Raw genomic sequence first — 14,676 nt, 5'->3', positions numbered from 1 at the left:
CCTACACTTAAGAATCTTTCCATAAAAGTCCTAAAGAAGGAATGATTAAAGGACTGTGGAAGAATCACAGCCATGAACCCACGGTATGGGTTCATTTTTAGGAAGTACCAGAAAATCTGTTGGATTGTTTGTTCTGTGGATGTGCATGCACATGTTAACAGACTGCATGCTTTGTGCTGGTTTTATCTTTTAGATTTTTAAATTGGCCCTAAATATACATAATTTACAGTGTAAAACCTGTTTTTGAAGTGTAAATATCAATGGATGGCAAGAATTATTTCAAGGGATCTATGTTTTGCCATCATGCTTAAAAAAATACATCTTGGCAAAGGTTTAGGCTGCTGTTGTGTTGAGACAACAGCTGCCTCTTGTAATGACCATTGCCTTGTACTCCCCAACTGTTGCCTCTTGTCTTATATTTCAACATATGCCTTTTGGTGCCAGGGCACTCTTGTACAGCTCCCAGTCCATGAATATAAAATTAATCAAATAATAATGGATGCACGTCTTCAGGCACCTGTCACTTACTGGGCTCTTATGTCAGCAGTGCAACCCTAGCTGTAGCCTGTGAAACTGCAGTTTGAAATGTGTTTAATATCATTGAACATAACCAAACAGTTGAGTTAGTTAATAACCAAGGACAGCACGGAGGCAAGCTTTCTGAGGGAAAATTAATGCATGACCAGAAAGTACAGTGTCCTATCAAGACAGCTTCAACATCTGCTTTTGGCTAGTAAATGCAAACTGGTCTGTTCCTGATCAGTATAATAGCACACCATTCAAAATGTGGAGATAAGACAATTGGGGTCTCCTTGTCATAAGATTGGAACAGACACCGTATACAGTGAGTTTTCCCTGCTTAAATCCTTCCATCTAAAGTGGCTCTGGGTACATGTGACAATCATGGTTTTACATAGATCTTTGTCTCCTGCAAAGCCATTAAAAATCTTACAGATAATAAAACTAGATAATAAACATTTGATAAAAACCAACGTCTTTTATCTTTTTAAGGCTGTGAGACTGGTGACTGAACTTAGCTTGGAATACAAAGTGTACGATCCCCAACTTTGGAGTTGCTTCCTGCAGAAACTGCTTGGCTTCAAGATGGTAAGAAACCTTTTATGCAATGCCTTAATTGTACTGTTCTGTAGTAAGATGAAAACGGGAGAGTGGAATGAGAAAAATCTGTTTTTGTTGTATTACCAGAACAGAAACCAGCCCATCAGCCTCTGATTCCTGAAAATCAGAGATTACTCTGGGTTGTTGCCCTAGCTGTGGCTTAACACCATCACAAAAGTATTTGGAGCTTGTGGGCACTCACAATTTATATAAAGCTTCAAGGATTTTTGTATTTAAGAGTATTTATATTAATTGTTCTAGTTCATTAATTTGTCTAAGCACTTCAGAGTTAATTGCTACGGCCTAAGTCCTATAATAAAATGAGCGGAAAGATCTCAGTGTGAAATTTTTGCACCCCCAGATATAGGTATGTTATTACTAGTTAAAAAAAAAAAAAGTACTTGAGTTGTCTGGATATATTTATAGTAACACTCTTAGTTTTGCAATACAAAGTGTTAGTTCCTTTAAAATTTAGCAACTAGGACTATGTCCACATTGTATTGCAGCATTTTAAACATTCCGAACTACTTGGGTTACCAGTAGCCAAGAGGATATAACCACTAGGGCTTCAACACAACGTGATCAAGTCTGTGAGGGACCCTGAGGACTGAGACAGATGAAGTACCCCCTGCCACTGGTGCTGATGGTAGTGTTATCTGAGCTAGCTTGGGTAGCCTGTCCCTGCTGCAGTCACAACTCCTGCAAATTCTTGCCTTTGCTCCAAGAGCACGCAGATATTTTAATCCTGTAGTTTCTTGTGCAATAGTAAAAATGCTAAAACACTTTGTAACAGAATTTTTTTCTTTTCAGATTCAGTATCTAAGGAAAGTTTTGATAGCAGTTACTGGGATTCATTCATTATGGCAGGTCTGTGAATCTTTTATGAATACACACTCAGCCCTAGTCTCATTTAGAAGGGACCTAGTGGTGATTACCTCCCTTTTATAAGCTGCTTTATCATCTGCAGGTGGAAAATACTATGCATAAGAATGCCTTCAAATTTATTACCATGTGTGTTTTAACAGGACTGTGTGGAAAGTAGTTTTTAAATCAGTTAATTGCAATGGAAAGTATTTTTTTTAACTCATTGAAACCATATACTCTGTAGTTTAAAACTGTGTTATTGCTTGTTTTAAAAATTCTGAAAATAAGTGTTTACTAATTTGGCGATAAACAATTTTGTCTAAGTTGAAACATGGCAACACCTCAGAGCAAAAGTGAAGGAGTGTATTATAGGGAACAATCCTGCACTGCCAAGAGGACTAATAGGCTAGATCACTAGGATTTACAAACCTATTGACTTGTTAGTGCTGTGGTTTCTGGCTACATACGAAATTTTAAAATAAAATGTATAGTGTAGCCACAGTGGGCTGGTAGACAAGAAATAGTGTCTAAAGTCCTATAGCTCTAGTTCTGAATTCTGGAGTATAACAGAAATTACTTTTAGCTGAAGAACAGCCATTAAAAAGTTTGAGCTGGACAGTTTTTCAGACTTCACAAGTCAACATTGTGAAGTGCAGGCAGTGGCTATTACTTGAAAAATGCATTTACTTTTAACAGATTCCTAACTTCAGCCGAGCTTGGCGAACTGTAATTCTGGCTCCATTCCTTGCAGGTATGTTTATTATCATCTCTGCCTGTCAGATGTATTTAACAGCACTGCCAAGCTGTTCTAGTTTGTCATTCTTTTCATCTTATTTTTCAGCTTCATGTCCACCAAATCCAAAGCAGTTGGAGGCATGCTGTGAATGCTTTGTTACTCTACTGAAGTAAGTAAATGTTACATCCTGTATTTGGGTGGGAAGACACTTAAGATCCTCAACCCTCTGCCCTCTTAGCGCCTTGTAACTGGTACAAGGACTGGAAACGGTGAAAAAAAGTCTTGGATCCAAATGAGGAAAAATCCTGCTTGTACAGGACCTAATGAGGTCCCCTTGCCCGCTAATCAAAGGCATGTGGTGGGATAGGAACACAGCACATAGCATTGCAGAGATTCTGCAGCACTATTGTCCATAAGCAGTTGCGGACAGGTGCCAAAACAGCATCTCAGAGCTGTTTAAATTGCATCCGTCCAGAATTGTTCATTTTGCATTGTTCTGTCTCCCTATATTCTCAAGAGCCATGGGGTTTGTGCTCCTCTTGAAGTCACAGCACAGAATCTCACCCTGAACATACAATTAATTATTAAATGTTTACAGAACATGAATGGCTTGAAAAGCCTCCCAAACCATTAGCATATAGCATGAGAAATGTCATGTTAACTTACATTGTTATGGAGAGTAAACATGACATCTTAAAATACTACCATTAGTAATTACACATGAAGATATACAAACTTAACCCATCTTTAACTGTCTGTATTTTGAGACAAAGGTTTCATTTCCCTTGTTTTTAATGATGCAACATTCCAAAGTCCTAATATTTTGCTACAGCTGGCTGTACAAATTCTTGTGGTAACATGAGCAGAATTAAATCCAGCCCTCATAGCCATAGATGGTGCCTACTAACACGCTTGGTAGTATTCTATCTTGCTTTTGTGACTGCCAGTTTTGCAGAAGACACCATAATAGTAGCTACTCCAAGAAGCTTAATCCGAACTCAGTGGTAAACACAAGACACTGAATTACATCAACATTCTACGTAGTATCTGCTGTTCAGCCTAAACTTCTAGTTATCTGACACTTCCATTATAACATAAGCAAGAGAGTTTTATAGTTTTTTTTCCAAAAGTTATCCATTCAACTTGATATTTCCTAAGTGGGGGCATGCGCTACAAATTTCAACTAAAATTGTTTGGCCATTTCTGGGAGTGAGAGTTTTATTGAGAAGATCTACAGTTTCCATGTCTTAGACCAGGGATTCAGCATGGCAGGACAGTGGCCAACCCTTGCACCTCTTGTTACTCACTCTTAGCCAAGATTTTATTTTCATATATATAATTTTGAAAGAGGCCCAGTGTGCAGAGGCTCAGAGTTTGGCAGCTAGCTTCTCTGAAGACTTCACATGCCTTAATTGTGTTCCAGCTCAAGACTGCAATGGCTGAGCAGTATTTTCCCTGTAACTGCTTCTATCAAGTACTGTAGCTGCAGAGACCAGAAAGGAAAGCAATGAAATTATGTACTTCTATGCTCTCAGTGCTGTTCCACTGTGTCCAGGCCCTGTGGAATAGTAGGAGGCAGCCACATTGCAATGCAGATGAGTCAGAAATTGGAGGAGAGGAGAGGAACCGGCAAGTAGAGAGGGTGGCAACAAGAGCTACCACAATTTGGGAGGGTCAGGGAAGTTTTAAGAATGGCAGACAGATGTATAAGTGCTAAAGTACAGTCCTGTATAGAACCTAGGAATTAACAGAGTTTTCAGGCTGCGTTCCTCTGTTATCAAGCTTGCCATCAGCAAAGTAGAATTTAGCAATAAATCTGCAGAGGATAACAAATCTAGTACTGTTATCAGATACTCTGCCGTTTCATGTGGTAAGGGTCTATGCTGTGCATACCAAGTTCTGAACTTTCTTGGTGACTTGTTGTTTTTTCCACTTCTCTCTGCTGTGTCCTTCCCTTCCTCTGGCTGTGAAACAATAAATACACTTCCACCGTTTTATCACTTGCCAATTTCAAAATTTCTTTCAGTGCAGCTCGTGAACAATGAGTGCAAACCCAGGCAACTGTCCAAATACTCACTTCAAGATCTTTTCCCAAAATCTAAAGGGAAGGAGACACACACATGAATTATCAAAATCACTGAAGGAAACAAAATTCTTTTTATAGTTAAAGTTTTCTCTCCTCCCCTCAATATGTTTCTGCTGAAGGTGTCCTGTCCTAGCTGATCTAGATGTGATTGGAATTGCAAAGCAATATGCACAGTTGGACCTTCCAGCTTTTGCTCTAGGATGCCTGTTGCTGATTCCTCAGCCTGAGAAGAGAGAACAACAGATTCAGGTAAGCAGGAGGTACATGCTGCTAAATCTGCCCTGGCAAGGAAGTGCACAGACAGTGACATGAGACCTCTTGCCTAGGGGAACTGCATCTTCCCTTGCTTCTTTATCAATACTGAGACTCGCACTTGCCAAAGAACCAAGTTAAGTAGACTCAAGTGCTTTCTTAAGGCAAATAGAATGCAAAATGTGAGAGAGAATAGAATGATCGATACATGTGAACACAAAGGAACACAGACCATCCCTACAAGAGGAAACCCTGGTCCTGAAACAAGATACAAGGTTCCTAGTGGCAGACAACTGAACACAAATTCCCAGTTGTGCTGCAAAAAGGTATCACAATCCTTGCATATATAAATGAGGGAGTTGAGTAGGAATAAGGTTGATCTCCACTCAATGTGTGGTGTTTGCAGTTGATATCAGAAAAGCAATGTGCAGTTTTCTATATAGAGACATAGCAGCACATCACATTTTGACCAGAACTCTTTGCCTTAGCTTTGTTCCAGCTGCTAATTTGCATCTTTCCCATTCTCTTCCTCTTCTCACAGCATTTGCTTCTGTGATTTAAGGAAGAAGTGTTGAAAGCTTTTAGGTCCTGCATGCTGCCTGTGCACCTACTATAACAGCAATATACAAAGAGGCATCCATAGCTACGTACAGCACACTCCTGCTAGGTTCTGCATAGATCTACAAGCCAATAGAAGTTCAGATTTTGTCTACATTTTTTACAAGTTACAACACTTTCTAGATTTGCAAATAAATTACCAAGTGTATGCGGCTATGCATTACTTTTGAATTTTCCATGTAGAGACATTAACTCAGTCATGATTTCCCAAAATGGAATCAAAACAGTCAGCTGACAGTAGGAGTTAACAAGTATTTTATCACTTTACAGCAGAACAGGTTGGCAGTATTAGTGACAAATCTATAGCTCGTTTGAGCCAATATTCTTTGCAGAAAGCTCTGAGAATTTCTAACTCGTGCTTTGAAGCTTCAGGCATGACTTGCTTCTTACTGAACCAAATGTCTGTTCTTGGGGAAATTTTTTAAACTGTAAAATTCTACACTTAATACTAAATCAATCCTTGAAAGGGTTTCCTGTCCTCGTCTAACCCAGAAGCTATTCTACAACAAGTAGACGAATGCATGAACACGGGTGAAGTAGCAGGATTTGCATCACAGGTAAAGAAACCAACTTTAGGTATGGTAGCAGGTAGGCCATTATGTTTCACTCGGTCTCCCTGTACTGAACCCAGGAATTTGTTTGACATGCATATCTTTCAGAAAGGACCCAATGTTTTTTTCTCAGGACAATGAGAAATGGAAGAAAAAAAGCTATCCTTTCTGTTGGCACCCTGCTCTAGTGGCAATCCTCCTCATTTAATTTGCATCTTCTGATTTTTGTCTGGCTCTGACTTCCAACTCATTGTTCTTATTTCTCTGCTAGATAGTCCTTTAATACAGTATTTTCTTCCATGAATGTGTTTAGTACAATCAAGTCACCAAATAGCCCGAGTTCTGAATCTGACTGCCAGGCATTTTCTCCAGCTCCAAAAACTTTTTTTATGGCTGTATCCTCCATCCTCCCCCCGGCTCTCCCTGCAATATCCTTTTGGGGAAAATTAAGAGCACCAGGATTGTATGCAGTCTTATCAGTGGCATATCTGAGAGGACACATCCCCTTAACTGCTATTCCCACTTCTCCAAGAATCAAATTAGCTCTTTTGGCCATGCTTTATCCCAGCCAGCACTGGAAAGTATACTGCACACTACCAAACTGTGAGAGAGAATTATAAGGATGTTGGTTTTTGCAGTCTCTGCAGTTGACATGTGACCACATTGGTCACAGTGGTGTTTGCTAGCACATGTCAAATTTACATTGTAGAATTATTTCAAGAACAAGTAGCAAGACCTCATTGTTCAAAATTAATTTGTTTGATCAAAAAAGCTAGTAAAACTTTGTCATCTCACTCTGAGCCTGACTCATTGTGGGTGTATTTCTTAAAATATCTCTCTGCCTGAAAAACTAAGATTAACATTTGAGTCTCACAACAATGCTGTTAAATAGCAAACTTTTCACAGTGCTTTGAAAATCTAAAACCTGCCTGCTTTGAGATTAGAGTGAGAAAAGGCTTATAGCATTTAACACTTGAAGAAGAACTCACTAAAGTAAAATGTTAAGATCTTGAATGCAATATTCTAAAATAAATTCTGCTACTTTGCAGATTAGATGTTTGATTCTGGACAACATTATACATGAGAAACAATACGAAAAGTTTTCAAAATCTAAATACTTCCCATTATTAAAGCTACAAGTCATGAACAATAACAGAGTGAAAGAACTGGTGGAGTACCTCCTCAGTAAGAACTGGTAAGCTCTTTTGATTCCCCTGCATTTCCAATCTTGATGTTTGCTGCAAGTTTGTTATATACACAGAGCCCTAGGGACTTATCAGTGCACAGCATCCAAGAGCTTTAAAAGCCTGGGCAAGTAAACTGTCACTTTTTTTCTTAAACAAAACAAATCTCATTCTGCATTTGGTGGTAAGAGTATTTTGACAATAATAAGTAACATCCATTATCTGTATTTAAGTCCAGGAATCAGTATTTTGTTCTTGTATTTATCTGACAGAAACATGTTCTTAATCTTGTTCCATGATTAAAACAAGAAAGAGAGCGCTTTGCCACTGAAAACTCCACTAAGCAGTTGTCAATTTGTAGTACGTTAACCACAGGGGGGAGGGGGGATGCTTTCAGCTGTTCAGGTGCATTTGAAATAAAAAGTAACCTACTTCCTTTTCTCTATAAGCAGTTGTGTACTTGCCACACGGGTGTCTTGTGATCCTGAATGATAGGGGACCACAACCAAGTGTGAAAACTGTTAAAATATAATTGGTAGTGACTTTAGCAGTTGTGCTTCGTTACTTCCATCAAGATACAGTTTTGTCAAGTACATGGAAACTCCCCTCCCTCTTCTGCAAGAGAATATAGGTAAATAGGTGCATAGTGAAGTGACTGATCATACCAAGCGAGGAATCAATTTTGTATGTATGCTTGCTCTTATACATGACTACACATTGTTTAACGTGCTTACAGTATAGGTATTGCATGAGTTGAGTGAGATAAATAAGCTTTACTTCTGCCCTTTGCAGCGCAGATGATGCTGCAGCCCTGGTAACAGAATATCAAGAGAGATGTGGAAATTCTATACCAGCAGACTTGTTGCCTTGTGATATTCTGAAGGTAAATCATACTTGGCCAAAGAAGAAAAGCAAACACTTGCTCAGACTACCATTAGGAGCAAAGCCTTATTGGACCCATTAGACCTTATGTTTTCTATTAACACTAGTACATTTACAGGTTTCAAGTATTCAGATCTGTGCAGTTTGTCTTTTTTACATGACTCTTGAGCTTTTTTATTAGTATGCTAGTTTTCAAAAACATCTGTCCTGTTTTAAAAGTAATGTCTCCAAAGTGTTCAACTTTCACATTCTTCTCCTCCAGATGTTTTTGAGTACACCACAGTAGACCGTCACACTCCCTTACTAGAAACAGCCATTCAAGGATCAAAAACTTGATGTACATCTCTTCTCTCCCAGTGCCACGATGATATCTCAAAGTGGAAATGGAATCAAAGTCTTCGTGCTATTACTTGCCTTTCTTTTTTAATTGGTAGTGGCTAATACTTACTAAGCACACGATTTGAATGTGCTGTTCCACATGGAATTCTAGGCTTCACTTACAGCACAACTCTTTTGCTCCCCACTATAAAATAAGTCCAACATTCTAAGATTAAAACAACTTCAAATTTAGCTAGAGCTAACTTGAAGTCAGTGTTGTAGCTAAATACAAATGTCAAGGTTTATCCTTGAAAGTCTTCCTTGGATAAATTAATTTTTATATAACTATGTAAAGGTTTTATAAACATGACTGTAAATATCAGTGTATCTTATGTAAAACATATTTTGTAAACTAATCTTAAATTTGGATTCCTCCATGGGCACAAATAAAACTGATTTAAGTAAAAAGTTTGGACGTATTTAATCAACTTTGTAGCATAACCAAATTAGCCATAGATGAACTTTTCTAATGGAAACTAATATTCCATTTTTTTCCTTTTTTGACCACCCCAAAACACTCATTTATATAATAAGGTAAGGTAACCACTCATAATCAGCAAAAAGAACATTGCGCATGACTTGATTTATTTAAACTTTCCTCCCATTTTTAAGTTAGTCTTTGACACTGTTCCATTGAGATATGGCTACATGGGTTAAATGTTCCAAAAAAAGCAGAGCATCTCACTAGACTAGAAATGAAATACTAGCAGAGTACATTTAAAAACAACACAACACAGGTAAACATAAGAAGCCAGGTTGATTTGTACTTTTTAAAAACCTAATTACCAATGTTCTAGTGGTACAGTGAAAACATCTGTAACAATAACCAGATGGCCTTTTAATCTGTTTTGATCACTTTCTACTTTTCAGTATCAGTAAATTGCATGATATGCAGTTAACTACGGGACTGGGTTTAATAAGCATTACTTCCAGAGTGGGAAGAAAGCTGGACAACCAGCTCTTACACCATACTAAACAGTCTGAGAGTATTCTGCAAGAGGAATATCCCTTTCTAAGGTAATTGTAGTACAGAGTGAGATCAGCATCTTTTAGAGAAGCACATGCTCTCTCTCTAAAGCTGGAGAGAGAGAGCAAGCCATATGCTGGAGCTTACAAACCACTATGAGAAGCCTCAGAGATGTCCGCTGTTCTGTAGAAACTAAGAAGAGTGGTTGTGATGCAAGAGGTGCGTCTGGGGGTCCATTTCTTACTGGACTAGCTAGCACAGAGAAGGCAGGTATGCACAACAGGAACTGCTAGTATGTGGTGCCAAGGTTACATGTAGCTAAAAATGGGAAAGTAAGTCCTGGTCCTCTTATCCTAATAGAGGATTTAGAAAGCAAAACAAAGATCTTCAGACTTTTGAAGAGGTGTCCAATTAAACTAAGCCATCTAAACTTACTGTCCATAAAATGGACCATTTCTATTTTATAACTTCAGGAGCAAATGGAATCAAAATAAAAAATGTTACCTCTCCTTCATGCCTGTGGTAAGCAAACAGGAACTAGTCAAATTAACTGTTCTGTCAATGACCGTTAACTTGGCATATACTACAAAATTGCATTTGCAGCACTCCAGTAATTTTAGAGAACAGAGCTATTTCACAAACAAAATCTTGAACATGTTTTTAAATGTTATCCTAGAAGTTCTTTGTTTATACTCGCTTCTTGTTCAGATGAACATCTGTTCAAGGAGAAGCTAAGCACCAAATGTGTGTTTAAGGTAAAGACTGTGTGGCTCACATAGCTGAACCTTTTTATGAAAGGTAACCATTGAGGTTAACATCTTTTCTGGAAATAAAGTTTCCGAATCGCATTAAATACGAAGGTTCTGTAAACATCTTTATCAAAACAGTACTACCTGGGAGTTGATAGTTTAAAATATTTTTAAACAATTTAAAATTGTTTAAAAATATTTAACAATTTACAGATGTTCTAGTGATATAGTGGCTCTGTGTTTTGCTAACAGTTTTCCATTCAAAATTAGGCTTTGTACAAAAAAAAAAATGAAGGAAAACAATTTTATTACATTAAGGGCTGTTCTTTAACAAGCTCAAGCACATTTCCTATAGCATTGTGCACTTAGCTATTTAGCAGAATATTTTAAGAAATTACCCAAGTGTCATTATTTGAAAGCTACTCTAAGCTAGTTACATTGTTATAAGTACTTAGCAAGTGAGTGTTTTAATACTATAAACTAGCAATCAAATATTGCAAGTAGTTTGCAGCTCTGGAATGAGTTGATAAGAGGCACCAGCCACGTGAAGCTGTCCTAGGATTTTTTGTACTCGATTCTTTCTACTTTCACATCATCTCCAATTAGCTGATACACATAGGTTACTACTGTGGAAGCTTGGATATCCATCAGCACAAAGGAAGGAATGATGTTGCTGGAAAGAAAAATTGATTCTGTTAATACTTGGTAATTACAGAAGCAGCAACATAAAACACTTCTCAAATCTAGATTTAGTATGACTTGCTCCAAGGAATTTGATTTTTTTTAAAGCATACTCCACCACAGAAAATGAGGAAGTAACACTTCAATATATTAAGCTTGGTTGAGTCAAATGCGTTTAGAGAGTACCATAAGAAAAATCCCCAATAGCAACAGAATTACCTACCACTTGTAGTCTCTATTCAATAAAACTTGGCTAACAAATCAGCTGACACAGTTCCCTCTTCTTACTACCATCACTGCTAGGAGCTTTCTTTCTACTCAACAAAGTCCAAGAGGGTTCAGTTGCACTTTAGAGACTGGAAAATATTGTTACTGTAGGCAATAACAATGCATGCAAATCTAAATCTAGCTTCAGCAGTTCATTAGATCCTTTCTTGAGAAGCACTGGAAAATGCAGTGGAGCCTTCTAGAGAGGTGAAGCAACATGCAAGGCCTGTTGTCACCAAGATGATAAATACTTATGTAGCCTGGTAATCTACACTAATGGTTGTATCGATATTCAAATGCAATTAAAATAAATATACAGCATTCTTCCCTTATTCTACTCACTTCTCCAAGGCATGATAAGCTCCTGTAGCTGAGCCTGGGTTGATATAGAACTTGTTTTCATGCTCAAATGCCTCAAACTTGTGTGTATGCCCCGAAATTAAAATGTCCACATCAAACTGCCTTTGTAGCAATGCCAGGCTGGCCACATCACCCCATGGAATAACCTGATGGCCGTGGATCAGCCCAATTTTGAACTGTCCAACAGTTACAACTTTCTGCTCTGGATAATTCAGGTTCTGAAATCAAACACAATGTGGAGGTCAGATATACTTCATATTTAGTTATTTTGCCTGCATTTCTTCCACATAAATAAGCCTCTCTGCTACTATTCAAAAGGTCTTAGAAATTCTCTTCAAGGCTTTCTTTGCTGCCAAATACACCTGACAGTGCTCTGTACCCACCCATAGTCAAGTGCATTATGAAAGCCAATTACTTTGCATCTTTAGGCAGTGTACTGGAAAGCTTAAGGTCTGAAACAGCAGAACTGTATGGTTTATTTCCAGATTTACAAGACTTCCGATGTTATTGTAAAGTTGCTGAGATCCAACAACTCTGCCATCAAATGCCACCTGTTATTGCTGAATTATTTTAAAAGACTTGGTTAGGTTCACATTCTTTTATTAGAGTAGAATTACGCAAGACAAGGGACACTAATCCAAGAGTCAGCTCTCACCATGGTGGATGACAACACAGTCAATTTTACTTGTTACAAATCAAGGTGTATGGCGTAATTCCTTTTAAATTCAAATATTCCCTTTTTGCAAGAAATGTGCATAACAGGACATTACCTCATCAAAATCCCCTCTAACAACGTGAACATCCCCAGCCAAGGTTTTGAGGTAATCATAGGTCTCCTTGGTGCAGAGGTTTCCAGTGCAGAGGATGTGTTGGATCTTTCCTGGAACCAGCAGTTTTTTGAACTTAGCTGGGAGGCTGTTGCACCGATGTGGAATGTGGAGGTCTCCTAACACAAGCACCAGCTTATGAGGGGTCACACAGGAGGGGGAGAGAAAGAGAGAGAGAGAATTACAGATTCTAACTAAGATGAGCAACACAGTACACATTTTCTTCAGTTTTATGATTCTGTATTATGGAAGTTGGAAATAAAAGTAAGGGATCTTGAACTTGGATGATGCCACCAGAGGCCTTATCTACAGAAAGAGGGTTTTGCTGGTACAACAACAAAGCTCACTTCTGTGGATCCAAATAGCTATAGCAAAATAAAAATAATTCTATTAGTATAATTTATGCTCATTAGGGAACCTACATGAGCTCCCAGCGTAACTACTTATACTGGTTATTGTAGTGGCATTTTTTTTTAAACAAACAAAAAGCAGCAAACTTTAGGCAACCTAGAAATGTTAGCAACCCCAAAATAGAAAAGAATTAAGTTACAGCTATTTTCCATCAGAACAATGTTTGTTCCACATTTCCCTTTTACTGTAGTGATTAATCCTTATTCTTGTGTTCTAATAAAAACCCAAACAAATCTGTAATATATGCACACGCATATATACAGAAATATATTTCTGTACATATATGTATATACATATAGGTTTTTAAACAGAATTAGGAGTTTGTCAAGAGCCAACAGGCAGATTTCAATATCAACTGGACAGCGTCAATGGGGCTTACTTTAAAAAAATGAGTTTAAGAGTTTTACAAGCTGAAGATGAACTAGTTTGAGATGTATGAATACGTACAAATGTTAAAAAAGACACAGGATTCAGCATGACTTATTTAAAACAAAAAAAACCCTAACATATTTGAGGCTATCCTTTCTAGAATATCACAAGAGCAAAGGAAATTTAATTAGATAAGAATTACGCCTTTGAATCTAAATCTTAATTACAAAAAGGTAGCCTGTGGTAGCACCAGACTTGTTAAATGCAACTTATTTGAGAAATGTAATTAATGCAAGCAAAGTAACAGGAAGACAAGCTTCATGTAATTATACAGCCTACGGGAGAGAAGCATTATAAAAGCACAAGACCTTCCGTAGCGACTCGGTCACTTGAACATTATACATCAAGAAGCTGCTTCTATCATCCTGGTAAGCCTATAAACATATACATACATAGCTTGTTTTCTTCCAAGCCTAGCGTTCTTATCATACAGCAGCGCCACAATGCAACGGCTACTGAACACGAATACACTCTTCAGAGGAAGATCACAACAATGCCTGCAGCTACGCTACAAGATTAATCCTTTCCACGCTCTAAGGTTGTGTCTTTATTCTGGCAACCAGGCCAGTGCCCTCGTGCAGACAGCAGCACTCGACAGGGAACTCCGTTAGGAAAACCTACTCAGGGCAACACCTAAATTGTAGCGGGGGAGCGATTTGGTGAAGCAACAGAGTCTTTAACTTCTGAGCCCCCAGGTCAAGACGGGTCGTTTCCTCTGGCTTTCCAGGCAGTCCTAGCGGGCAGACACCAGCCCTAGAGTCTGGTTGCGCGGGCAGAGAGAAATAAAGATAATTTGTTCCTTGTAAGATGAATGTCATTTCTCCTCGAGAAGAATTTCACATCGCGCTCCCTTGTCGGCATCAGACAGGACACCGTGAACTGGGGCGCGAGCAACGCTGGACTCGCTACCTCACCGCTCTCAACCTTCCTACGCCGCTGGCGGCTCCCGAAACGCCGCGGCGCTTCTTTCTCGAGGACAGAAAAGCCACAGAACGAGTCCTGATTTCGGGGCGACGGGTGCCCGCGTCAATCGCTCGCGTCAATCGCTGGCGTCACCTCGCCGGGCCCCTCGCGAGGGCAGGGTCTCGAGGCAGCCGCTCGACCCCGGCACCATCACCCCGCTGCTCCAAGGACCCCCCAAGGCAACCTGGCCCGCTGCCAGGGGAGGGGAGGGGAGGGCCGGGCCCGGAGTCGCAGCTCAGCTGCAGCCGGAGCCAGGCCCCGGGCAGGGAGGGGGGCGGACTTACTCTGTGCCCCGCCTGGGCGGGGCGGAGGAGTTGATTGCAGACGAGGCGCGGCGGGGGGTTGAGCCGGG

General features: G+C 39.2%; 3 protein-coding genes across 4 annotated transcripts in view; 2 read left to right on the top strand and 1 right to left on the bottom strand.

Moving 5' to 3' along the window:
• The window catches only part of KNTC1 (kinetochore associated 1), a 37,644-nt gene extending 36,600 nt beyond the window's left edge, over positions 1 to 1,044 (top strand). Inside the window, exons 57-58 of the mRNA XM_025199039.1 lie at positions 1 to 83; positions 1,012 to 1,044. Coding sequence (XP_025054824.1) covers positions 1 to 11 — 11 coding nt within the window. The 3' untranslated portion in view covers positions 12 to 83; positions 1,012 to 1,044. The remainder of the gene's footprint in view (positions 84 to 1,011) is intronic.
• Positions 1,045 to 1,257: 213 nt separating this feature from the next.
• Positions 1,258 to 10,533, top strand: LOC112549586 (kinetochore-associated protein 1-like). Of its 2 annotated transcripts, XM_025199053.1 has the most exons (9): positions 1,258 to 1,765; positions 1,930 to 1,986; positions 2,680 to 2,734; positions 2,825 to 2,888; positions 4,925 to 5,054; positions 6,143 to 6,232; positions 7,276 to 7,421; positions 8,203 to 8,293; positions 8,555 to 10,533. In XM_025199053.1, exons 1-9 carry the CDS (start codon positions 1,736 to 1,738, stop codon positions 8,576 to 8,578), a joined length of 687 nt encoding a protein of 228 aa, XP_025054838.1. In that variant the 5' UTR covers positions 1,258 to 1,735; the 3' UTR covers positions 8,579 to 10,533. The 2 variants fall into 2 exon arrangements, with proteins under 2 accessions (XP_025054838.1, XP_025054835.1); XM_025199050.1 differs by having other exon boundaries at positions 1,258 to 1,986.
• Positions 10,534 to 10,676: 143 nt separating this feature from the next.
• VPS29 (VPS29, retromer complex component) lies at positions 10,677 to 14,671 on the bottom strand (the record flags this gene model as incomplete). The annotated part of the gene is made up of 4 exons (XM_014518465.2): positions 10,677 to 11,059; positions 11,677 to 11,912; positions 12,465 to 12,656; positions 14,609 to 14,671. Coding segments are annotated over 4 exons (609 nt in total), but the record flags the coding sequence as incomplete, so codon positions are not given.
• Positions 14,672 to 14,676: the final 5 nt, after the last annotated feature.

This window comes from Alligator sinensis, unplaced genomic scaffold (assembly GCF_000455745.1).
Source record: "Alligator sinensis unplaced genomic scaffold, ASM45574v1 scaffold628_2, whole genome shotgun sequence".
NCBI classification, from domain to species: Eukaryota; Metazoa; Chordata; order Crocodylia; family Alligatoridae; genus Alligator; species Alligator sinensis.
The sequence above is the reverse complement of the archived record's forward strand: the minus strand, read 5'-3'. Positions and strand labels throughout refer to the sequence as shown.

Bases quoted from the DNA above. Each gene is read 5' to 3' on its own strand.
- LOC112549586 (XM_025199050.1), top strand. From the start codon at position 1,891: ATGCTAAAACACTTTGTAACAGAATTTTTTTCTTTTCAGATTCAGTAT. The intron at 5,055-6,142 runs GTAAGCAGGAGG...AATCCTTGAAAG, and splicing joins AGAGAGAACAACAGATTCAG to GGTTTCCTGTCCTCGTCTAA. The intron at 8,294-8,554 runs GTAAATCATACT...CTTCTCCTCCAG, and splicing joins TGCCTTGTGATATTCTGAAG to ATGTTTTTGAGTACACCACA.